Source organism: Corvus cornix, chromosome 3 (assembly GCF_000738735.6).
Source record: "Corvus cornix cornix isolate S_Up_H32 chromosome 3, ASM73873v5, whole genome shotgun sequence".
Classification (NCBI taxonomy): domain Eukaryota; kingdom Metazoa; phylum Chordata; class Aves; order Passeriformes; family Corvidae; genus Corvus; species Corvus cornix.
In genome coordinates this window covers 83,585,285-83,610,881 of record NC_047056.1, presented here as the reverse complement: position 1 = coordinate 83,610,881, position 25,597 = coordinate 83,585,285, and the positions used below count along the sequence as shown (strand labels likewise).

General features: G+C 37.6%; 1 protein-coding gene across 6 annotated transcripts in view; it reads right to left on the bottom strand.

Annotated features, from left to right (window-relative positions):
* COL12A1 (collagen type XII alpha 1 chain) overlaps nt 1-25,597 on the bottom strand; it is a 101,254-nt gene that overhangs the window by 27,543 nt on the left and 48,114 nt on the right. For 5 of the 6 annotated variants that reach the window (XM_039568520.1, XM_039568522.1, XM_039568524.1 and 2 more), the window contains 24 exons: nt 25,149-25,288; nt 24,305-24,434; nt 22,108-22,244; nt 21,693-21,825; nt 21,565-21,591; nt 21,112-21,254; nt 18,868-18,997; nt 17,861-18,000; nt 16,638-16,767; nt 15,745-15,887; nt 14,691-14,820; nt 13,626-13,768; nt 12,064-12,193; nt 11,747-11,866; nt 10,989-11,135; nt 10,115-10,231; nt 9,536-9,682; nt 9,374-9,448; nt 8,684-8,823; nt 6,713-6,836; nt 6,375-6,518; nt 4,345-4,509; nt 1,615-1,653; nt 1,383-1,521 (listed from right to left, as the gene is read on the bottom strand). In XM_039568520.1, the coding sequence (XP_039424454.1) occupies nt 1,383-1,521; nt 1,615-1,653; nt 4,345-4,509; nt 6,375-6,518; nt 6,713-6,836; nt 8,684-8,823; nt 9,374-9,448; nt 9,536-9,682; nt 10,115-10,231; nt 10,989-11,135; nt 11,747-11,866; nt 12,064-12,193; nt 13,626-13,768; nt 14,691-14,820; nt 15,745-15,887; nt 16,638-16,767; nt 17,861-18,000; nt 18,868-18,997; nt 21,112-21,254; nt 21,565-21,591; nt 21,693-21,825; nt 22,108-22,244; nt 24,305-24,434; nt 25,149-25,288 (3,013 nt within the window). The remainder of the gene's footprint in view (nt 1-1,382; nt 1,522-1,614; nt 1,654-4,344; nt 4,510-6,374; nt 6,519-6,712; nt 6,837-8,683; nt 8,824-9,373; nt 9,449-9,535; nt 9,683-10,114; nt 10,232-10,988; nt 11,136-11,746; nt 11,867-12,063; nt 12,194-13,625; nt 13,769-14,690; nt 14,821-15,744; nt 15,888-16,637; nt 16,768-17,860; nt 18,001-18,867; nt 18,998-21,111; nt 21,255-21,564; nt 21,592-21,692; nt 21,826-22,107; nt 22,245-24,304; nt 24,435-25,148; nt 25,289-25,597) is intronic. The other variant, XM_039568521.1, reaches the window with a different exon arrangement.

The following is a 25,597-nucleotide window of genomic DNA, read 5'->3' as shown; positions in this document are numbered from 1 at the left end:
TTATGAACACTGCAATAAAAACCATACCACTTATTCAACAACATCACACAGCACAGTGCAGGAATGCAAATATGAAAGTAGATATAGCAACACAATTTATAACTTGGATAACAAGTTACTTCAGATATGGAAACAACTATGCCACTAGGATCAGTATGTGTTTATTGCTTTGCTGACTCAGTCTAGAGTTTTATTTTTTGGATTCTCATGAAAAATAAGTGCCCAGAATACTCTGGCAAGTCTATTCCACCTCTTTAGCAGACATTAGACTACGTACCACAACATTTCTAAAAAATTGAAATAAATAGGAAGCCTATCTTTTTATTGTCTTTTCATCAATTTATCCTAGTAAATGCAATATCTATCAATGCAGGAGAGTTGCAAAACTGGGATTATCTGTATTTCCCTAGACTGGAAAAAGCTGGGCTGTCAGAGAACTATCATCCCCACAGGTATTAATGGCATGCCAATGAACTTAAAAATCCTCAGGTCCTCCACTTTTAAAGCTGTGATCTCAGAAGTCTGGCAAAAAGAAATTATTTCTTCATAAACCTTAGCTTCTGTGTTTGTGATCTGATCTTTACCCAGTCTGGCAGGACTGCAGAAGATTTCAAAGGCTTCTATGAAAAGAAAACTAAATTTCCTTAAATTTTTTAGCAACAATGGGCTATTTTTAGGCATCTCCTCTGAACCAGAATAAACTTTTCTGAAATTTACTTAAATAGATGAGAGAGAAACAAATGTAAAAATGTGAAAAAAAAAAAAAAAAGAAGAGGGAGAAAGGTACTGTTCCACTTTTCGTAAAACTAACTGCTAACTAAGTCTTGTTTTCCTTTGGGAAAAAATGTTGGCAAGAATGATCATCTATTACCCATCCCTAACCAAGCTCTAAGACCACAGGCCCTTGAAAACTCTGCTCCATTTGCCAAATAAGGCAAGCCAAGTAGAGGAGAAACTAGCCTAGGTCAATGGCATCAATGTGCTGCCTACTGTAGTAAGAATGATGCTTCTGAAAACAGTGATGCTAATCCCTCCATATTGAAACCATTTCTGTCCAGCAACATGGAATTCATTGTACTAAGGAGGCTGTTGCTCAACTGCCTAAGTATAAACTGTGGATTATATGCAATTTGAATGCTTAATAAGCATAATCTCAAAGAAAAATAAGCAACTAGATTAATAGTGAACTGTGATTGCAATGGAAGAAATAGATTAGCATTTAATGAAAACAATGATAGATGTTCTTTGGAGTATATTTCTTGAAGCTCAGTAAAAAGAACATTAAATTAAAGCATCTTCCATAAAACACAAATGCTATCTATACAATCTGTTAATCCTTCATCATCTGGTCACCCTAAATACAAGTCTTTAGGTTTACTTACCGTATTGGCTGGCTGACAAAGGCATTTTTGTGGAGTCTATATGCTACATAGCTTGGGAAAGAGCCTGATTCCAGTGAAACTCCTTGTACAGAAGCAAAATGCTTCTCTGTTAGATTGTATGATTCCAGCATCTTGAAACCTTTAAGTCCAGAGAGAAAATAAAAAACAGAAACACTGTAGAGCTGTAAAAGACACAAATGGACCTATGCCAAAATATTAGAGACTTACTTACCAGGTGAAGTGTATCCCTCCAAGTAAATAAGGGGACAAGCTGAAAGACATGAAACAACATATAATTCAAAACTACTAAGCCTAACAGGATATGAACATATGTATACTTCAGAAAATTTTATTACCAAGATGTCTGTGCTATTATTAATTATGAGACAATTTTTGTTACATTTTTCATACTGTGCCCTGAGCTGTGGTAGATGTAATGTCAAAATCTTTACTCATCACTTTTAGTAGGGTATTTCTACTGTGACAAATTGTATGGAATAACAAATTAACCCCAAATATTTCAAGAGTATAATTCATAAGAAGAAAGGAGGACAATGACACAGTCTTTCCATGAATATTTAAGGCATGAGTCAAGCTGCATAATAGCTGTCAGATTCACAAGAAATAACTGCATATTTATGTGGCTCCGAAGAAGCCAGCAGATGAGGCAGTTAGGGAACAAGCAGTTCCACGTGACAGGCCTGAGAATTTCTTATTTTTGCCATAGAAGGATTTCACTTGAGTAAACAACTGAGCTTTATTTAGATAATTTTAAAACAGCATCACACACTATAGCTGTACATCTTAGCACCCCTATTCCAGTGGTAAATAAGAGACCTGTTGTGCCCTGTGGTTCACATTAGGCATCATTCTACTTCTTAATGTTGTCAGTGACTGTTACTCTTTCCTTGTTATACTAGTACTTTTGAAATGCAAGATGAGATTACATAAAATACAATACTCACTCCAAAATTTTAAAAATTAACTTGCTCCCTTAAACTATGTCCAGTTATTATGAAATCTAACTTTTTAATATGAACATGTCTTCTGATGTACCTTAAATAAGATGGCAACTTGTATTGGGTTTGCATGGCAAGGTTTTGGTAATGTGGGAGCTACAAGGGTGATTTCTGTGAGAAGCTGCCAGAAGCTTCCCTTATGCCCAACGGAGTCAGTTCCATCTGGTTCCAAGACGGAGCCATCACTGGCCCAGGCTGAGCCCATCAGCAACAGTGGTAGTGACTGGGGGATAACAGATTTAACAGGGGGAGGTGGCTGGGGTTGAAGATTGTGTGTGTTGGAATGACACAACAACCTGCAGGCACCAGAGCAGAGATTCCACTGGTCTTAACTGTGGTGAAGATTATGGTGAGGCAGGCTGTGATCCTGCAGTCTGTGGAAGTCCACAGAGAAGCAGATATCCACCTGCAGCCCCTGGAGGACCCTGTGGAAGAGCAGGTGAATGTCTGAAGGGGGCTGTGATGCTGTGGGAAGCCCATACGGGAGCAGGCTCCCGGCAGGACCCGTGAAGAGAGGAGCCCACGCCAGAACAGGTTTGCTGGTGGAACTTGTGACCCCATGAGAGACCCAAAATGGAGTAGGCTGTGCCTGAAGGATTGCACCATGTGGAAGGGACCTAATGAGGTTCAACAAGGGCAAGTGTAGGGTCCTGCACGTGGAGAGGAATTACCCCAAGTCCAGCCTGAGGGCTGACCTACTAGAAAGCAGTTCTGCTGAGAATGACATGGGGGCTTTGGTGGGTAACAGGTTGACTATGAGCCGGCAGTGCCCTTGCAGCCAGGGAGGCCAATAATATCCGGGTGTGCATCAGGAAGAGTGGCCAGCAGGTCAACGCAAGTGATCCTGCCCCTCTTCTTGGCCCTAGTGAGGCCACATCTGGAGTGCCATGTCCAGTTCTGGGCTCCTCATTACAAGAAAGACTAGGAGTTACTGGAAGGGTTCCAGCAGCAGAGCATGAAGATGAGGGGTCTGGAGGAGTTCTCTTATGAGGAGAGACTGAGAAAGATGAGCCTGTTTAGTCTAGAGAAGACTGAGAGGTGATCTCATTAACACATATAAATATCTCAAAGGTGGGTGTCAAGAGGATGGTGCCAGACTCTTTTTAGAAGTGCCTAGCAACAGAGAAAGGAGCAAAGGCCATAAACTAAAACACAAGAAGCTTTGCCTCAATATGAGGAAGAACTTATTTATGTTGAGGGTGGCAGAGCACTGGAACAGGCTGCCCAGGGAGGTTGTGGAGTCTCCCTCTCTGGAGACATTCAAAACCCATGTGGATATGTTCCTGTGTAACCTGCTCCAGGTGACCCTGCCTTGGCAGGGGCATTGGACTGGATGATATCCAGAGGTCCCTTCCAACCCTAACAAGGTGATTCTGTGACCCACACTGGAGCAGTTCATGAAGAACTGAAGCCCATTGGAAGGACCCATGTTGAGAAGTTCGTGGAGGACTGTCTACCACTGGAGCAGAGGAAGAGTTTGAAGACTACTGCCCCTGGGGAGGAAGGAGCAGCAGAGACAATACGTGATGAACTGACCACAGCCCGCATTCTCTGTACCCCTGTGGTGCCCAGGGTGAGGAGATAGAGAAAACTGGGAGTAAAGCTAACCCCAGGAAGAAGGGAGGGGCAGGGGGAAGGTTTTTAATACTTGATTTTATTTCTCCTTATCCTACTCTGATTTCATTGATAATAAGTTATTTTTTTCCCCACATTGAGTCTTTTTTGCCTGTGACAGTAACTGCTCAGTGATTTCTCCCTGCCTTTATCTCAATCCATGAGCCTTTCGTTTTATTTTCTCTTCCCTGTTCAGCTGAGAAGACAAGTGATAGAGCAGCTTTGGTGGGCACCCAGCATCCAGCCAAGGTCAGCCCACCACTCACTTGTAGCAGTATATAAGCAAACATATTAATTTGGGAAAAGGGAAACCGATGTCTTTTACTCACTTGAGGTAGCTGTCTCACACACAAAGGTGACGAGGTTGTCTTGAATCTTTTCAAAGGCATCAAAGTCATCAACAATAAATACATGACGCTCACTGGGCTTGCTGGCAATCTTGGCCAGTTCATTGTAATCTACATCAGCCACACCAACCACAAAGACACTGAAGCCTGTAAAAATAACACTTGTTATTTAAAACGTAGTAAACACATATTAACATTTTTCCTGTCAATATTGCACAAACCATTGACTTGTGAGGATCTACCTATGATCTACACATTCAGGATCTCTTTTCATCCTGTCAAAGCTCAGAAGGTTTCAGACTGGTTTTTGCATTTTTCTTTCAAAACTTTCTCCTCTTTCATTGCTTTTTGGGGTATTATCCAATCTCATGCAGCCTTGGCTACATAGTTCCCTCACTCTTTAATACAAAATGTACAATTCTCTCAACTCTACAGTATCTTAAATCTGTTCTGTGGCCAAAACTTGTACAGATCATTAGTTATCCAGTTGTCTGTTTCCATCTCTTGCATCTCATGCCTCTTTATTTCTCTTTCTCAGAGTAGTACTCACCTCACCAGTTTCTACTTTCCAAATTAAGTTGTCTAGTTTTTCTCTATAATCACCAGATTGACATGGGCAGATTCAGAAAGCAATTCATCTTATCTCCCTAACATGCTGACTTCAGGATAGGAAAAGTCATTGTCTATAGATGCCTATATGTTGCTCTCTTCACCAGTCATAAAAAGGCCCTACACGATGACCTTAGACTAGACATTTAGTTGTCAGATGTCTTAAGTCAAATGAGAAGAACCAGACCCTAGAAGTCAGTCATACCACCAGATGTAAATTTCATTGAAGAGAAACTGCACAGACATTGGAAATGCCAGTTGGAGGCTGAAACCAGAATTCACATTTATTTCAAGTGATAAAAGTTGTTGTTTGGTTGGTTCGTTTTTTTTAAGAACGTAATTATTCCCCTGTAGCCAGTTCTGGTGAAATTTTGGCTGAAATTCTCTGTCCAGCTTTAAGCATGCTTTGATATGTGTAGAAAACAAAGCAAGTAGAGAGGAAACTAAAAATGGTAAGATGTTTTGAAAACATGATCAACATGAGATTGAAGAAAATAGGTTTGCTTAGTCTAGAAAAGAGAAGACAGAAAGAGGAGGTGACAACAGATTTCGAATACGAAGGCCCATCACAGCAGACAGTGATCAACTTCTTTCCTGGGTAACTAGGTAAATGAAGACAACAATCTCACTAGCATGAAGAAAGACTTAGGTGAAATGCAAGACAAAGGTCTCCTACTAGCACAGTAATTAAGCACTGAAACATACTGTCCAGGGAGACTGAGGAACTATCCAGACAGAGCTAATTCTTTCAGATTACAGAGACAGAGAAGATGACTGCTTTTTGGTTTACATGCATGTGATTCCCATAAGGAAGTACAACATCTACTTGCTTAGAGATCAGAACTAGGTGGTTCATGCACTGAAACACAAAATGCTGAATGCTGGGACAGGAACAGATTACTACACTCACATAAGCCACAATCATAAAATCTTATGAGGAAGTGCAGTGCTTCTTAGCTCAAAAGGCAATAAAGGAGTCCATTCAGACCCAGCTCCTTCAAAAACTGTTACTTTAACTGGAGATCCACTGGTTTATACCAGATAAAACATAAACCTCAGCAAACCAGGCCCATTAAAGCATAAGCACTAGTATGGAGTACACTTCCCAATGATCCCTGGGGTCCACACACCAAAAAGAGAAAGAAGTTACCAAATGTCACATCTTGGAAATGGTATGCATGAGGAATTAGTTGAAATCTTTGAGAAGCCACATCCTTCCCTGGAGACAGGGCTTAAGAAAGAAAATGTAAGTCTAGGTTCAGAGAGCGCAAAATCTTTGAATAGTTTTGAGGCTTTCCCAAATACTCAGAATACATTTCCAAGTCCATAAAGGATGAGTAAGTGATTCCCAGATAATTGAAGCAACACAGAAATGAAACAGCCAGGTGCTGTGAATTGCTTACCAGAGTGCTGTATAACCGTTGCGGCTTTCCTCACCTCATCCTGAGACCGACCATCTGTCACAACAACAAGTACCTTGGGAACACCTCGCCTCATGCCACTCTCCCAAGTCAAAACCTTTTCTTTGATAAATGTTAGAGCTTTGCCTGCAAAGTGTACAATAAACAAGGAATCATTCATACTATCCACAAGAGAAGAATTCTTTTATTTCGTAAGGGCAACAGTCACAGAGCTAAAACACAACAGAAAAACCTAATTCTTCAGCCATGCAATATAGGATAATTATGCAGTTTCTGAAAATATTTTATCTTAAAGAAATATAATTACAGCCCATACATACCTGTCCTTGTGTTTCCTCCTCTGTACTGAATATTTTGAAGAGCTCCCAGGGCCTGGGCTTTGTCATCAAATGTATTCAGTTTAAATTCAGATTTTGCCTCATCACTGTACTGCACAAACGAAACCTGAAATGGAATATAACACAGTGTTCAGTCGCATAACTCCACATTCATATCAACTCTCTCTACTGAAATATGTAATTTTGTATATTAATAATTCTTAAATAATCAAAAATTCTTTTCTCAAATATGTCCAATTCTGCACACACATACATATTTTTATATATAGTCATCACAGCAATGTGCACACAACTCTCTTTTCTTTCTTTCCTTCCTTCCTTTTTTCTTTCTTTCTTTTCTGTGTATGAAATGTCGTTAAATGCATATGATCAAATTCTTGCTATTACTATGGTGAGGTATATATGCCTATTCTCTACTTCTGAGCAGATGTACAGTATCTATTAAACTTCTTCCAGCTGTTTTTTTAGGAATAAAAAAGCATTTGTCAATAGAATTGCCAATAAAGTCGGATACGTACATAAGTGTATAGTCTTGCCTTAAATACTGAAATACAATCACGAATATTTATTCCTAAATAATCTTTAAATATTTTTCTTATTTTTCTCCTTTTAATATTCTGTAAACTTGCAATATTATAGTATACTATTTTAATGATGAATAGAAATATTTCTGTATGTATATATTCACATCTGTTGTAGTAAATTCCCCTTTTAAAATTATTAAATTTCAATTCAAAACCTTAGCTTGTTGCACCTCAAGAGGTATGTGACTTCATTATTTTACTAAACATTAGTGTTTACATGTGTCTGTCACCTATATTGTCTTCTCTGTTTCCAGGCTGGGGACCCATATACATAGCAAGCAAAAAATATTAAACAAAAAACAAATGGAAAAGAAAACTACCCAGTATAGATTCAAGCTATAATGATAAAGAGTGTCTGAGACAGAGTGAATTTAAGGAGATCTTTTCCTTTAAAGTCTAGAAAGTTAGAGATAGGGAATTAAATTACTAAAAATATGCCTAGAACATGAAAAGCAGACCTTTAACAATGCAAATATCCTGTCAGCCTTCTGACCAAAGAAAATGCATTGCACCTGCAGCTTTCTCCAGAAATACCATGTAAGAAACTCTCTCAGACCTCATGTCATTCATTTCATCTAGTGAAAGAGAAATGGTTATGGGAAATTAGACAGTGATTTCATCCAGCTTCCTACAAGTAGAAGAAAACTGATAATGGTGCAATGCTTATGGTAAGAAGCCTGACAGGAAGTTACTCTGACATAACTATGATCAGCCTGGTACTGCTGAAAATCTATTATAATCTCATTAGATATTACTGTTTACTCTCTCAAAATGCACTAATTCATCAAGAGGACCTTTTCATACTTTTACTATGCCCACTGTGGAGCAGACCCACATTATCACAGCATGAAAAGACATCTGCAAGTGCCTTTTTCAAAGGGATTCTGCTATTTAGTGCATTAGTATTCTAGGGAGCTCAGCAACAGCAGGCCAGCTGGACCCGGCATGCACAAGACTCATTTTCTACACTAAGAAATTAAAAAGTAACCCTCAATCAAAAGTCAGAATGTCTCTATAACAGATTTCTGATATGACAGAGACAAAATCTAGGATATGTGCCAGTTGTTGATGCCCTACACAAATAAACAAAAATATAAAATTTACCATACATCATCCCAGCTTCTCTACCTGGAGGATTTGCACACACTGTAACTTTTGTATTTCAGAATATTAACTTCTCAAAATAGACTGGATTTCCCTGGTATTTATAAAATTGCAAATATATTTATTAAATAATAGGCATGCACACCCATATACGTTTTGTACAACAATCTAATTCAAAATATGACAGCATTCTGCAAGAAAGTAGAAATTCATCTTCATCTTCAATTTCCCTCCAGAATGTACCCAATGGGAATAACAAACCTACCTGGATTCCAGCAGGATTGATTAGATCAAAGGCTCCTACTGTACTAAAAACAAATTTCACTACTTTGTTGAAATTATCATCACCAATACTCCAGGAAGCATCAGTCAAGAAAACTATGTCTGCTTTGGCACCTCTGCATACTGAAAGTCCAAGAAAAGGAATGCTTAAAATACATCAACCACATCACCATGAAATAAATATTACTTCAAAATTCAAAAATTCAAGAATGACAAATATTTAGTAAATGTCTACTACCACACAGTCAACTTGGCAGATGACGAATGCTCTACACAAAAAAATTTATTAAAATATATCAAAGAAAATTTCAAGAAATGTGAAAGACCTCAAGAATAAAATGTAAATGTTTTGAATTACGTTTTTTTCTGATCATCTACCATAAAACATAAATTATCTGCTGAGAGCAGATAATCTCATAGACTTTCTGCAGAGCTATAGAATATCAAAAATTTTTTCCCCAAAGGTTTGCATCTTGCTGTTCTAAACCAGGAAGTGCTGAAGTCTAGTAAAGCTCTAGAAAATAGGGATGGCATTAGAAAAGGTCTCAATCTTCATTTCCCTGAAATTCTGTGCTGGCTTTAAATTCACTTAAAGTTATGAAAAATTGAGGTAAACGATGAAGTAGTACAGCAGCTACATAAAAATATTGAATAATTCTAGAAATAAACATACCATCCCTAGCTGGAGGGATTGTGGGAGGTGGAGGAGGTGTAGGCGGTGGAGTTGGTGCCTCTGTAGGTTTGAGGACTGAAAAGAAATAATAATTTTATTCTACAGCTGAAGCAGGACAAATTCTATAGCTAAAACGGAAAGTTCACAGTATCTGTTACCTACCTGTATGCTCCCTCATAGAGACTGGAGGTCCCTCAAGGTTAGGGGTCTGAACAAAGACAGTAGCATTGTATTCTGTGTCTGGTGAGAGGCCAGTAAAACAGTGGCTCGTTTCTGACCCACGAATTGTGATTTCCTGTCCTCTGGAACCTGTCCAAAAAATCCCAACGGAAAGAAAGTTAGAACCTATTACTTCCCTTCTCATATATCTATACATAAGTGTAGAAATGAAGAAACTTCTTGAGGGGAGACAATGGGACGACAGTCTTATTCTTGTCCCGTAACAGCCTTTCTAGACCAAAATTGTGTGACTATTATGAACCCTGGAGCACACTGGAAATTACAATTGCAGTGTACATGTGGAACCAGGCAACTGGGTAGATGTAGGTTCACTTGACAATAAGCAGCACTTCCTCTTTGAAGCTTTTTCACCACCCAAGAAAAACAGGTTATGTTCATAGCTTTAAAACCCAACCAGATGTATCACTATGGTTGGTGCTTGCCATCAACCCAAATAAGTGGTGCTGTCACTGACATAAGACAATATGTTTCCAGAAAATGCTAAAAATAGAATGTACTTACCATCAGTTGGGCTTAGCTTCAGTCTGTAGGAAGTCGCTGACCGATGAGGTGACCACCGGATACAGAAAGTATCCCAACCCACTTTGTAACTTGTTAGGTCAGTGACATTCAAATATACTATGAAAAGAGAAAGAGAGAAATTGTTCTCTGGAAAATAGCATGTAATAGGTAAAGCACACCAAAATGAAAATTATATTAGCAGTGCTGGTCTGGAACTTGATTTTTAAAAATATTTGCATAAAGAAAGAGCAATTCTAGTCAAGTCTCTTTATTTTACATCCTACAGATCCCCACCTAGCTATTTACAAAGGCTCCAAATCCCATATTGGGTAACAGCTCATTTTACAAGTTTTCACATGAAGTTGATATCTTTACAAAATAAGAAACTTCCAAAAATGAAAATGTGACTCATATATATGGCAGTCTGAAAAGAATGTACTGAGTCAGGATGCTTGATTCATCATAAGTGAAGAAATTTTTAGAAGTTTCTTAGCTGAGGCCATCATCAAAGTCACCGGACATTCCTAAGGGGTAAAAGTAGAGTATCAAAAAGCCTAGACCCACTTAGTAACATGGTTAGATTCTGTAGTACCCTGCAGACAGTTAAAGATTGACTCCAAATATAGCTTAACAAAATTTTAGGAAGTAAACTAGAAAATTTTATTTCATCAAGTCATCACTTAAAAATATATCTTCATTACTGTTTCTAAGATTCGTGTTTTTAAGATCTACATCATGGACAGATGACAAGTATTCTCCATGAGACAATGCACAGGCTTCCCAGCAACCAGCCATCAAAATCTTCTCTTAATCAATGTTGTCTCAGACGAGCATATGTATCCAGCATGACTACAACAAAATCCTTCTGACTTACATGTAGTGCCTTGATCTGTCAAAGGTACACTCATTCCAGAATCATACTGGGCATAGACATTCACATCATAAGTAGTACTGGGAGACAGATTATGCAAAGTGTAGGAAGTCACTTCTCCCACAAAAAACTCCCTGGGCTCATTTGAACCTTGGATTGAAAGGAAGCATTAAGAACACAGAAAGAGAAAGAATCATGATTACATGAGCTACAAAATTATTCCGTCTCTTACACATCAGTAAATGTTAACCTAATTTTTTTTTAAAACAAAGCATATTGACTTCTTAAATTTTAGCATATTACAATGTTGCAAACAGAACATACACAGTTCTACAAACTATTGTGAAATGTTTGTGCTCAGCTTCTAGAAAGGTATGTATATTGTTTGAAGGCCACATAAAACAAAGGTTCTTCAGGACATTAGTATTCAAATACCTGTCCAATACTCATCTCATACACACCAGTTCATAGCCTTAGAAGAACAAGAGGCATTAAAGAGGTGAAAAACAAATCAGGTCACTGTATAAAGTTTTAACTATACAATTCAATCCCTGTGAATGTATGAAACTGCCTTTGATAGTTTGTGTTTATTATAGAATACTGATCATAAGACTAGAGTTTTCATGAAAATCGGTAAACAAAGGAAATAAATAGATCCTTTAACACAAACATTTCTTAATACATATGATTTCTACTCTGGTCTGCCATTAGCTACTCACTGTTCTCAAAGTGGTGTACTCAGAATGAACAAGTTTTCTTACCCACAGGTTTGTATACAATTTTATAGCCAAGAACAGGGGATGGTGAAGGATCCCAGGAAACTCTGAAACGTGTATACCATTCATCAGTTATATACATATTTTGAGGAGGAAGCAGGCCAACTAAAAAGAAAGAAAGAAAACCATTCTAATTAGGCTAGTAATTGTTTTTCAGTCTTTAGAAATGCAGATTGTTACTCTGCAAGGTAACAATCACATCAAGGACTTAATTAACTTAATGAAGCCTTAATAATGTTGAAGTGCTCAAGGAATATGTCTTAAACATAAAAAAGAATAAACCACATGAAAACTATAATTACCAGTTCTGCCATTTCCAGTCAGTTGTCCACCATCTCCATCTTCATACACAGCAACAACAGTAATTTTGTACGGCGTATCTGACTGCAGTGGTTGCAGTATCACATTATTCCTTATCCCAGGAACTGTTGTCTAGAACACACAAGAAACAGAGTTGAACACACTCAGAGTCTTGTAACTGATCAGTAATGACAGTAGCCAGAAACAAAAATTTGTTCTGACATTTGGCACACTCTTTTTTATGTCCACCATAGAAAAATTCATTCAGGATACCTTAAGGGTTATAGCCTGTAAACAGTTATCAGTATTTGCTATTTTGAATTACAAAACACTGCGGCCATCACAAAAACATAAATCAAATTGACTCTTCAGTCCCAACCCTCACATCAGACTGAGATGCTGCAGTTCTTCACCAAGATTTCAGTACTCTTCCCTCATAGAAAGGTAAAATTCATAATGTTGTGTTTGTTTTCTTGGCAGAAATAGGTTATTCTGAGAAGGAAGCTCTAAATATATTGACATATAAAAATATCTCTATTTATGCATCCCTCAGTCTCCTCAACTTCCTTATGCAGCCATGCACTATTGCTGACTTCCAATGAAAATGTAGGTATAATCCCAAAAGTGACCCTGCTCCATAAGGAAGACATAAAGCACTGAAACTATGGGAAGTAACTTGAGGTATCTATCTCAAAAGCACATGCCAGTCAGCATTTGCTATGAATACTTGAGTAAAATTTTTGGTTGTTTGAGACTTGCTGTTTTTGTGGATTGTCCAATCTTTTCTGCAAAGAAGATATGTGTGTTGACAAATATGTGTGCCCTGATTAACAAGTACAGTAGGGAATTTTCGAACAGTGAATTTTCAGCATGTGCTATACAATAATATAAAAGCAATAATAGCATTTAAATAGCGCTCTATACATGTCGTTTTGGCTGGTGGCAGTTGGCAGGAATTCTGCCATTGACCTCCGCAGGATCTGAGCTTAGCTTTGCTATAAATACTCCATGAATTTTATAAGCTTCAGAATAACTTGTGCTAGCATTAAGCTGCAGGAAATGAAACACAAACGCTTACAATTCATACTGAAACTTAGAATAGCAAGTTAGATGCTGAATCAAAGTTATCATTGTTGTCATATTAGACTCTGTTAACTCTCTTCAATTTATAAAATGCAGACTCATATTTATTCTGTATTTTAGCACACTGACTTCGAAATGAATAGAGTATGAAGCAATAGATGGCTATTCAAATGTATCACATTTGAACAAAATGCCAGGAAGCAGATTCTGTTCAGAATATTCTAATTAATGTGTGACTCACATTTTCAACATTATTTTACACACATATTTGTTTTTAAACCATATATGTTCTGCAGCTTCATGAAAAAAAAACCAAACCTGTTTTCTACAAACCATGGCCTCTTAACATTTACAGCAATGTCCAGAGAAGCCATGGAGCCTGCAACGTGTACTACGTGTAGAACAAGTGTCTCGGTTTTTCTGTAGCCTAAAGAATTGGCTGAGAACACCTCAGTGCTTACTAAGGAATTACAGAACTTACATATTCATCGATAGGGTCTCCCACAGTGGGTGAGTAAATGATTCTGTACTGCTGGACTGGCCCATCAGCATGGTCCCATTGTACAGAAAGGCTGTTTGTAGTCTCATCAAATACTCTCACATTCCTTGGACCACTGCGAGGCACTAAAGAATGAAAATACAGAAGGTTGTATGGGGTATGATACCTCTTGTTCAGTGCTATCCTCATCAATTCAAATGTTGCCCTGAAGCCAAAGTCAAGGGCCCTTCCTGAAACCCTGAATAAATAAATATACATGGGGAGATTAAATCAATGATAATATGGCAGTGCCTGAAGGTCTTAAATAGAAAGAGAGCCCAGCTGGAGGAACTGGAGCAAAATGGAAGGGAGAGAACACCCAGATGTGCAAAGTGAGCATCTACATACATTCTGCTTCTCAAACTCCTGCGGACAAGTATAACTATAGCCTGTCACATCTTCAAATTTTAGATGAATATGGGGATTTCACAGGGATAACATAGAAGAAGCAAAATTATTGCTGTCAACAGGTTCTGTACATGTTATTTCTAGTATGAATTTTAAAGAAGCTAAGCATCAGCCAACCAGATCCTATGAGAGAAGTTATAACAAGGATATTTTGGTGTTTAGGTGTCTGCAGCAAAAAACCAAACATCTGAGGAGGCCAACACATACAATTACCATGTTAGACAGAACATGAACACTTTTTTTTCTGTTGACAACTAATCTTACCCATTTTAATATGCTATTTTTTCTTTACAAAAGATAAATCGTTATTTGCCTGTAATTTGATTTTGAGAACAGCCTTTAAAGTCTAACACATTCAAATTAAGCTTATTTCCCGATTGAAAATTACGTTGCTAATTATTCAAGCACCACAACTGACAGACAGCATAGCAAAAGTTTCCTGCCACAGAGGCCTGCAATTGCTGCAGCCATAACACAGACGCATTAATTCAGGGTTGCACTAAATGGCTCACATTACTTGTAATCGTAACCAATTTTTTAAGTTCTTCTCACACCAATTTTGACATATATTTCACAACACAAGTACTGATTGCCTCTTACATGTTCTTCCCTGTGCTTGGCTTGGATTTCCCTCTCCATCTGCATACAGAGCTATAACATTTATTGAGTAAGCAGTGTCAGGAGTCAAGCGCTCCAGAATCACATCACGAGTGTTGGCTGGTACCACAATCTAAAACAGGAACAAAAAGCATCTATATAAATAACGTTTCAGCTTATACCATTTCTTTTTAGAAAACAATTTGAATAAAATATAGAAAAATTTGGAACATGACCATGCTGCACACTGTCCAAGAAAAACACACAAGTTTAAAATAAACAAGCAATATTGATGAAAATTCACTAACAGGCGAAAAAAAAAACCAACCAAGGAGCTCTCAGTCTGCAAATAGAATTGTTATTTTTTTTCATTTTACATTAAAATAGTTCAGAAAAAAAAGGAGAAACATTTATTAACAAAAACTAAAAAAGTAAATTCAGTCACAGTTTACTGACATATAAAGGACATAAAAAGTCCTTAGAATTCCTTACATAAAAACATGTACATCTACGTGTACAATATGGGTGTACATTTTGCATAAGTACATTCATGGTCGAAGTTTAAAACTGCACTTATTTCTACACAAACCCAAGAACTCTTACTTCATACCCGTAGGGCACTTTTTTACCCATATCCAGACTTCACTGCTCACCAACCCCCACTAAACAGTAATGATTTGGGGTAAGCAGGTGGTTTAGTGGTAAAATCACATAAACCTGGCATCTGGTTTCATAATTACATAATTCCTAATAAATATTTGTTGTCTCCTACTCTCTTAAAAAAAAAAAAAAAAAAGGCTTAATTTAATTCATCTTTACCTGCGGTATGATATCCTCAATACAGAGTTTTAAATGGGAGTCTTATTTCTTATTTCTTTCATTTCACCAAATTAAGCCTTTTTAACAATGGATTAGACTCCTATAAACACTGGGCTTTCAGTAGAGACTCTCCTGAGCAGACAGTTGGCCTGAGTTTACTATTATTTTTTACACTCATTGAAGGAAGCAATATTTTCTGCACACATTTGACTCATAGTATAAAAGCTAAATTACTTACAGATTCTGATGGCCTTGGGCCAGTCAGTGGAGCATAATTAATTCTATATTGCTGTACTGGACCTGGAGCAGGTTCCCATCGGACATTCATGCTGTTTGGTGTGGGATTGTAAACGTGAATGTTTCTTGGTGTTCCTCTCTCCACTAGATCAAGGATAATTTAAATTAAGTTTTACAAAGTTGCTTGTGTAAGTTATATTTCTACTTGAATTTACAACAGTGCTCAAAAGAAGTTGAAAAGCACCTCAGCCCAAGATAACACATTACTTTTGTTAGCCCAAAATTTACAAAGCTAAGAATCTCCATGTTTAGTCATTCCAAACTTCCGTACCAGGCAGCAAAGTATGTGCTTGTACTGCAAATTGAAAGTATGATCATAACACTTTGTTATCCTACTGTTGATCAGACATGTGTGAAAAATAGTCACAAACTACACATTTTAATGTGTAATGTATAATGTCAAGTTGACGTTAGCAGCTCAAACTTCCTGGAAAATTTTAAGTACATGGTGTGGACATTAGCATGGATCAACACTAATATTTGCTGTTTGTTCACCGGTAGTGCTACTAGCACTACAATTAAAATTTTACTATTCTGTGAAGTAAACAGTAAATGTGCTGCACAACTTTGCAGCTGAACTTCCCTGAAATAAGTGGACTGAAAGTCTCCACAAGAAAGGAAGGAAAACAAAAAAGGAAAGGAAGGAAAGCAAAGGAAACAGAATAAATTACGGAGCTGCAACAATAACCAAGAAGGTAAACAGAGTTTTTGGCACTTATGTTTTAGCTTTAGGGAAAATAAACTTCCACTTCTGATGTAAAATCAATTTCTAATGATCTGAGGCCATTAATAAAAAAATCCTAGTATTTTCTTGGAAAGGACTATTTTACTTACAAGTGCGTCCAGTGTCAGAGGTACGTCCACCATCCCCCTCTGGGAAAACTGGAACCACAGTTACAGTGTAAGGTGTGTTGGGTTCAAGAGTCCTCAGGATGACATAGTTTGTATTTCCTGGTACTGTGGTCTACAAATTTAAAAAGAAAGGAAGAGTCAAGAAACTTACAAAAACACGCCAAAAAAAAAAAAAAATTAAGCTGTTTTATTTCTCACTTACTCCCCTACCATATCTCATTTCCAGACTGGATGTGATAAAAACTTTACAAAAGGTGAAGCTTAAAATAACATGGTTCATGGTATCTTCTGGAATTGCCTTTCAAGAATGTTCTGTCTCAGACTCAATACAAATTATTTCTATGCTTTCCTACATAATCCCTTATAGCTCTTTCCACTTTTGGGTCCAGATCCTGCTGTACTAATGAAAGTAGCAGAATCTGCAGTGATCTCTTTAATGACCACTATTTAGCAGCTCGGAGGCATTAAAATATCACTAAATCAAAAAAACAAAACAAAAAAACAAACATGTAATGAAGAGCTCATGTTAGGAAATAAAACTCCACAGCATTTAAGAATATTTGGCGTCAGTAGTACTTTAGTTGCTATTGAAACAATGGCATTCATGTACGACTCATTTCATGGGCACATTAAATTGCAGTCATATAGAAAAAGAATCACAACTGGGAAACAATATTCCCTAGTCTGCAGCAAGGATTTCATATTTTCAGGATTCTTTTAGCTCTTTGGTAATTAAATAATTTGAGGACATTAGAATGTGCATTTTTCTGCTTTCACAAATACCATTTGTGAAACGGTCACATTTCACACTACAGTCACATGACATTACAGTCACATAATTTCTTAGCAGTAAAAATGGGTAGAAATTAGGTCTGCTAACTTTATAACCTTTTGTACACCCTGAAGTCAGTTTTACACTCACACATAGTGCCCTAGGAATAAAGAAATAAAAAATTGTGTTTGGTATTAAATCCCATGCTAAGAACTAATCACTGATGGTCTACTATATGAAATCAAACATCTGTAATACATATAGGAGGAACTTTCATGGCAGTGCTGTGCATTTTCTTCAGGGTGGCTATGAACAGAAAAAAAGCCAGTGCATAGGCAAACAAGATCTACTTCTCTCAGCAGCATTTCTCTCACTAGCACCATGAGCTGTAATTTATCTGAGACGGTTAGTGAGATCCACATGAAGAATTTACCATTTCTTCTGCACCTCCAGCTGTAGGACCATAAAACACTTTGTACTGGCGAGGACTTCCTTCTGCATGATCCCATCGAACATTCAAAGTACTGGTGGTTGGATCATAAACTAGCAAGTTCTTCACAGTGGTGAGGGGTTCTGAAACAGATCAATGACCTGTCAGAAATGTGGAACGCTATTCTCTCATTTTTGCTGTCAGACCATACCTCTGTAATGTATCCTTAGGAAATGTTAAAAATAGGTTTAGTAGCTCATGTTAAACCTTATCTGTCTTCATTAATCAGAACATCCGGCCCCACCCAACAGCATAAGCAATGCTAGTTAGAAAAATTTATTCATGGATACCGTTTTGGAATTATGCAATGAGAACATTAGGATTTTTTTCTTCAATCCTTACCAAATACATTGCTTAGTCTGACTTTCCATTGCAAGCTCATAATTAAAGTAAATGCAACTGAATTAATAAATTTATGGTTAGATAATTAATTAATTAAATGTATTGAAATGACTTTTACACCTGGAGTGTGTCTGATAGCAAATCACTCTGTGATTTCTATAGCAGGATCAAAAGAATGCATCAACATAAAATGGTAGAGTCCTAAAGTGCACACTCTAAAGGTCAGCCTCTCAACTGAAGGTGCTTAAAAGTACACATATATGAGAGTAACATGTCTTCAGATGCTTTAAGGCATTTACTGCATTATGGCATAAAACAATTAAGCAAATTAAAATGAGGAAGAAGTTCCATAGTAACATTAGAGTTTCTCTCAGCTGTAAAAACTGTAAAAATCCAGTCAAAGGCTGGTGGTCAAAGTGGTCCAGGATTTCTCTACAGCCAGTAGACTGACAGGTGTTCTTACTTTAGAAACTTGAAAGCCACCAAAGGACAAATGACAAATACAGATGAGATGTATTTCACCTTAAGAAATTTTTCTCAGCTCTTCTGAAAAGCAATACATCAATATTGTTTTGTACCTAATAAGAAGACATGAAGAAATTACTTACTGGTTCTGCCTCGTCCTGTCATTCGTCCCCCCTCACCGTCTGCATACATTGATGAAACAGTAATAGTATATGGTGTGTCAGGCTGCAGCTTCTGAATCACCACACTGTTCTGTCGTCCTCCAACGGTAGTCTGCAGCAAAACAAAAGGAAAATATTAAAATCCCTTTTATACTGTCTCTTTTATGCTTACTGGTATAGTAAAGAACGCAAGCATTTGATGCAGAGTAGAAAACACTCTGATGTATCAAATGCTGCAATGCTCTTGTGACTGACACTGACAGCAGACATTGAACAGTAGTAATATTTAGTACATACTGGTTTTAGCAAGTTTAGACACAAAGCCACTATTCTTTAAAATCTCCGACCTTGCATACAACCACAATTATACATCAACTGCCAGTTCTGTACCAGCACAAATTATATTGTAACTGCATATACCCCATCATTCTTTGTACTTTTAAGACTATCTGCACATTTTCAAAGCCTATTCAGCTAGTGTGTTCAGCATAACAGTTAAAATCAACTGTTGATGAAGAACTGATAACAAGCAAGCATTTACACATCTTCACATTTCATAGCAGTAGATTATTTTATTTTACAAGCAGACTATTTTAACTTACAATCAAAGGGTTTTTTTGTACTCAAGTGGACAAAGCTCCTTTCAAAGCACAAATGCTTTTATCATCCCATCATGGCTACCTCTACATTTTCATATCTGGTTGCCTTTCAAAGCCTAACCCTAAATCATCATGTTCTCTGCAGTTCTGTGTGCAGTTTTTGCAGACCTATCTTCAAATCACCTGTGATTCTTCTTGGTGCTGAGACCATTAAACGTCAGACATAAAAGCCCTCCAGAAATTCTATTTTAAGTACCTTGGTGGGGACTGTTCTACTGCCTACCCAGCATCTACAGTTTAATAAAATATCAGAGTAACAAAAGAAGACAAGGAATTATGATCATATGACAGCAAGTCATTAGAAGACAGACATTAAATGCCATGAACAGAGTATGAGAGTTCTGTGTGCTCTCCTTAGAGGTATTTTCTCCAACTGTTACTTCCTGATTCTATCCAGCCGTAAGCAATTAAGTCTCTTAACTATATTCTTTGCACAGATTTCAAGAGAATGATCATAATTCTCTTTTTACTCCACTACCAGCATTTAATTAGATATTAATTGAACTTATTGCTGCTCCTTATTCCTCTAGCGATTTCTCACTAAAATTTTGTTCAACTACTTATACACATTTCAGTTACCTCAACCCAAATGCATGTTGTTCAGAAGAGAGTTAAAATGTGTGTGTAAATATCCAACTGATTCTAAAGTAAATATTCCTAGATATACTTCTGAACATGTGTGATCTCCAATTACAGGAGCAAGCTAAATGAATGTGGCTCTCATCTGAGACTGTTTCTGTGACTCATTTGACAGTAACCGCAACAGCCTCCCACTACAGAATAGGGCATTTTTAAGTAGCACACACTTCTGATAAACAGCATGACCGAATTACCATTCCCAGGCTGTGTTGTGTAGGCTGCCAGTAGTCAAAACAGTTCTTGCTGACAACACAGGGAAGCTGGCTGATCACAGAGTACTGTCTCTCCATAGCATTACAGGTTCTCATCATATTAAGAGTCTAAAATACCTTAAATACTTCATTAGCACATTTTTTACATGGATTTTTTTTTTTGAAACTGCTACCTCTGGGTGGTTATTCTGACCCTAGAGTGGCAAAAGACAGTCTCAGCTGTTCACAGCATGTTTCATGGCAAAGTCCTCTGATAGCACGTGAACCACACTATGAAAACAATGGAAAACTCTGGACTATGAAAGTAGTCATGGTAGTTCATATTGTTGTGACACTTATATCTGTGACTTTTAGCCTTGCATGCTGATTGACTTATTTCTCAATGCACTTTATTTTAATTTTCTCTATAGATAAACAGTTGGAGTTTATGATCTCAAAGATCTTTTCCAACCTAAATGAGTCTATGATTACGTGATTTTTGAGAAAACAGGATGCATCCAAAGTTATTGCTGCTCAATTAAGAGTATTCTAACTTGGATTTGAAAGGGGAGAAAAAAAAGGTGGGAGTATATACTTATTCACTATAAATACAAATCTTCATGCAAAAGGTGATTAATATCTAGAGTGTTGTGCTTTGAAAAGAAATTATTCTAATGGATTACTTTGCAGAAGGTTCATTTAAGGTTGAATAACTTTAGCACTTCAAAATTAGTTACCAACTGTTCAGGGCCATCCCCACTGATAGGCTGGTAAATGATCCTGTATCTCTGCACTCGACCACTGGCAGGATCCCATTTCACAGTCAAACTGTGGGAAGTTGCATTGTACACCTGAAGGTTTCGTGGGCCACTCTTTGGGGCTGAGAAGCATAATAAAGAAAAGAATAAACATGAAGTTCGCCAAAGAGCAGAGACAAACACTTCATTCACAGTTTTAGGGCTGCATGAATGCCTGATCAAGAGTAGAATGTATTAAGTACAGGGGAACATAAACTGTAATGTTTGTAAAATAATAAACATGTGGTAATCTAGTGTTTAGTATTCTCCCAAATACACAATAATATTTATTAAATGATCTCAGTTTTTTAATGTCAACATTCGTCACAGTTTAGAAAAAGAGAGGTATGAGTTTCCTTCAATAAAATGGTACCTGGAAATTCAGATTCTTACCTTGTGTAGTGATAGGTACCAAGGGTACTAGGAAAAAAGTAGAAAGAATTTTCAGAATTCTTGTATGTATATGCCTTCTGTTTTAATAACTATGAACAACAACATGCAGAATCCCTTTATTTACTTACATGTTCGTTCACTGCCAATGAGCTCATCACTTTCTGATTCATCAGGATAGATGGCAGTAACTGAGACATCATATAATGTATCTGGATTCAAATTTTCAAAGACCAAACTATTCTCATCCCCATTTAAGATAGTCTTGTGAAGAAATTAAAGAAAAAGGAAAAAAATAAATAAACAAAACCAAAACATACAAATGAAACAGGCAAACAGAGTGGGATAGAACTGAGTAACTTTTCACTCAGTAACATCACTGCAAGTGGCTGTAAGTATATGTCCTACACCTTCTCACTGGATTTCTATGGAGCACAACAAGAGGGTTTGCAAGTTGTAGGCCATTTATCAATTACATTTCTGAGTTTAATAATACACCCTCTGTGAGACTGCCCTCAAAAGCATACGGTGGCTGTCTATTCTTACCTCCTGTTTTTCTCTTCCATAGGGTCCCCATTTTATTCTATATAGAGAGACATCTGGAGCTCCATGATCCCAAGTACCTCTGAAACTATTTGTGGTTATATCTGTGATTCTGAGGTTAACTGGTGCTGGCACAGGCTCTATTATGAGAAAAGGAAAAATATTCCACAAAATGTAACTACAAAATAAATACAGTTAAACAAAGGAATTACTCAGAAAAATAATTTAGAAGATTATGTAGAATGTTCATCTCTCAGTTACCATGCTTCTAATGACTACAATCAAGCCCTATAGTATAACCCAGTCCACTTACACTAGGCAAATCATCCTTCATAAGGTCACATCATTAGGTCATCGCCTGATAAAATAGACATAGCTCTACTGACCTCAGCAGAGGTCACAACTCACATGCCTACTCAAAACAACTGAAGCCCTGGCTTTTACATTTTGGAGCTCTATGGAGTGAATATGAACTCCCATAGACACAGGTCAAGTTCCTGCATGAGTTTCTCACAAATCTTAAAATTCTTTGTATAAGCCAAATAAGTCACCACTTGTTTAGAAAGAATTCACAGTGGTTAACTGTAGGTTAAGGAAGCAAAATATTATAGCCACTGGGAAGAAATACGTAAATAGGTAGAACCAGAGAATTAAAATAATTTCTTTGGCAGAGCTTTCCTTTTCTTTCCTTACACACATATTCACACAAAACCACAGGTATAGAACAAAGACTAGCACAACAGCAAGCAGAAAATCTCACAAACATTTTTAAATACATCAGACTACCAAATTAAAAATTCAGCAGAATAAATAAGACAGACTATTCATGGGTTTTTCTTCTTTTTCACACCAGATGGAGGGGCAGTGAAAAGGTAATATTACTCTTTTATATTGTACCTTTTCTGGTTAACTGTCTTCTTAAATCCTAAGCCTTGATCAGGATGAGAACTTCCTTGATACCTGCTTTCTCCTTTCAGTCTGTCACATCTCCTGTATGGAGATCAGCTCTTACAGCTTGTGCAACTCCATTTCCTTGCCTCTATTTGTCGAGGTTACTTAAAAGCTGCCTTTATGATTCTCTAAAAATAAAGGCTGCTTTAGCATTCCATTATGCAAAACCTCTCTTGGATCAGAGGCAGGATCATATCTCTCTAATCCTCTATTATATGGCTCAACTTCTTATTCACAGCTTCTTATTCACTTTCCTAGATTCCTACATAGACTTGATAAACCTTTCCTCTGTCCTCATATTTTCTTACCAATTCTACTCCGGTTGCAGTGACCCAGCCCACTGCGGGGCTGGGGCAGCGTGATGCCAATCAATCCCAGCCCATCCCCTGGATCGAGTTTCCCGACGAGGCAGACTCAGAGGGCGGGTTGAGGGGCGGCTCAGAAGCCTAAGCCACACCCCCTGGGCAGTGCCCGGGTACAAGCCACCTCCCCCCGTTCGGGAAAATTCTCGGTTACTCGGTTGTTCGCTGGTTCTTTGTTATAGCTCCCGCCTCTCGGTTTCCCCCAGTGGTTCTTGTTGAATTGTATCCTCCCCCTGGCTTGTAACTTATTGGTTGTTTTCCCCTTTCACCGCGGTTTTCAAACTCTCTATAAAACTGAGGACAAGCCTCTGGGGAGCATTCCCATCGCATTCCATCCCTTCCCAGCTTGTTCGGGTTGCGAGACTTCTAACAATAAACCTGTTAGGAGCCAGACCAGAACAGCCTCTCTTCCTTTGTCTCCGAGCTAACGTGAGCCGATCCCATCGGCTCCTGCCATGTTCCCTTTGCAAAGAAGCCAGCTAGCTAGCTCAGTCAGCAGCACTCATCCTGATGCCAAAGTCGCTTCTGCAACACACAGAAGAACGCAGCTGGACTGTCTCTGACCTGGGGCACACCAGAGGTCGTGCGACGAGCACAAGTACTGCGTTATACACCTAAACTTCTCCTTCAGTCTTTAAATAGAAATAGTTTTGCTTCAGTTGCTCTTCACATCTCTGGAGACTGCGATGTCAGTGTTCACTGCAGTAAGACACAACTCATCTAAGATTCCTGTGGTTTATCATATTGCAGATAATGCTACAAGTGCAAGTATTTCTCAGATTAAATTAGAGCTCCATCTAAACTCTATAACATATTGCAACACACACATCACTTAAATCAAACATAAGGCAAAAACAACCACAAGAAAGATTATTAGGAAAACTTACGAGTGACAGATTCTGCATTTGTTGGTAGGGATTCCCCTTCGTCATACACAGCAACAACTTTTACATTGTACAGTGTTTGGGAGGAAAGGTCAGAGAGAGTAACGCTTGTTTTGAGTCTGTCAAGTTCCACCTAAGAATAAAAATAATGACTTAAAGGATTGTAAATTTCTCTATTTTCTTACTCTGCAGAAATTCCTGCACTGAAAAACAAAGAAGTATTCCGCACTAAGTTTTGCCATTTACCCTTAAATTTACACCTGAATATTGAGTGTTCCCTACTAATTCCCTTGCAAAACATTATTATACACATAGTACTTGTGGGTCATTCAGTGCTTTATTCCTTTGGAAACAAGGATGCAGACTGAACCTTTAGAAAATTCTATTTCCTTTAAAAAAACAAATTTAATTCTCCAAGAGCTGGTTTATGCCTAGTAGTGCAATTAAGGAAAGCTTGCACATAGCTAAAAGACATCTCTAACAATCGTCACACATGTTTTCTCAGTAGGCAAAGGGGCTAACATACCTTTATTCCACTATCCTGTCCTCTTAATTGTAAGCTGTTCTTAGACCTTGGGAAGATGATACTTAAGCAGAGAGTAGAAACTACTATTTACCAAAGCATATTAAAATTCTCCAGTCAGTTTAAGGATTTTTCCTCTCAGGAGGAGGAGGAGGAAGAAATCTATCAAACATTTTCCAAGAAATCAATACCCTTTCCTGACTGAAATCACCATGGACTGGTGTTCTTTACTCTCAGTGGTGGGTTATAATACTAGTTTTACTATTATTTTAGTAATCTAACTTTTCAAAGTAAAACTCTTTCCTTGTACTTTAAATATTTTACCTCCTTTACATCAGCATCATCAGCTATTTTGTATCTTAGAATGTATTTTCGAACTTTTCCTGGGGCAGGATCCCAAAGGACATTCATGGTGCTGTGAGTAACATCCTGAATTGTTAAACCTCTGGGTCCAGGCAAAGGTACTGTAAAAATAATGGTAGTAGTAAGTGAATGCTATTCATAGCAGAGGTATAGGTCTCTCACAGATGGAAGTGAATTCTCTTCATGTCTTTCAGTTAAATTCTTTTCAGTGAAGGGAAGCAACCACTTTCTGAGAAGTTCATTGTCCTGGGCATTAGATGAGACAGTTCAGGAGTTTATTTTCCCAGCAATGAGCAAAATAGCTATAAACTATGCTAGTTTCACATTTGTAAATTATGACTACAATACTTCCAGAAGTATCAGGGCTTAAGACCATGACTTTTGGTGACAATAGCCACTTTTCATCTATG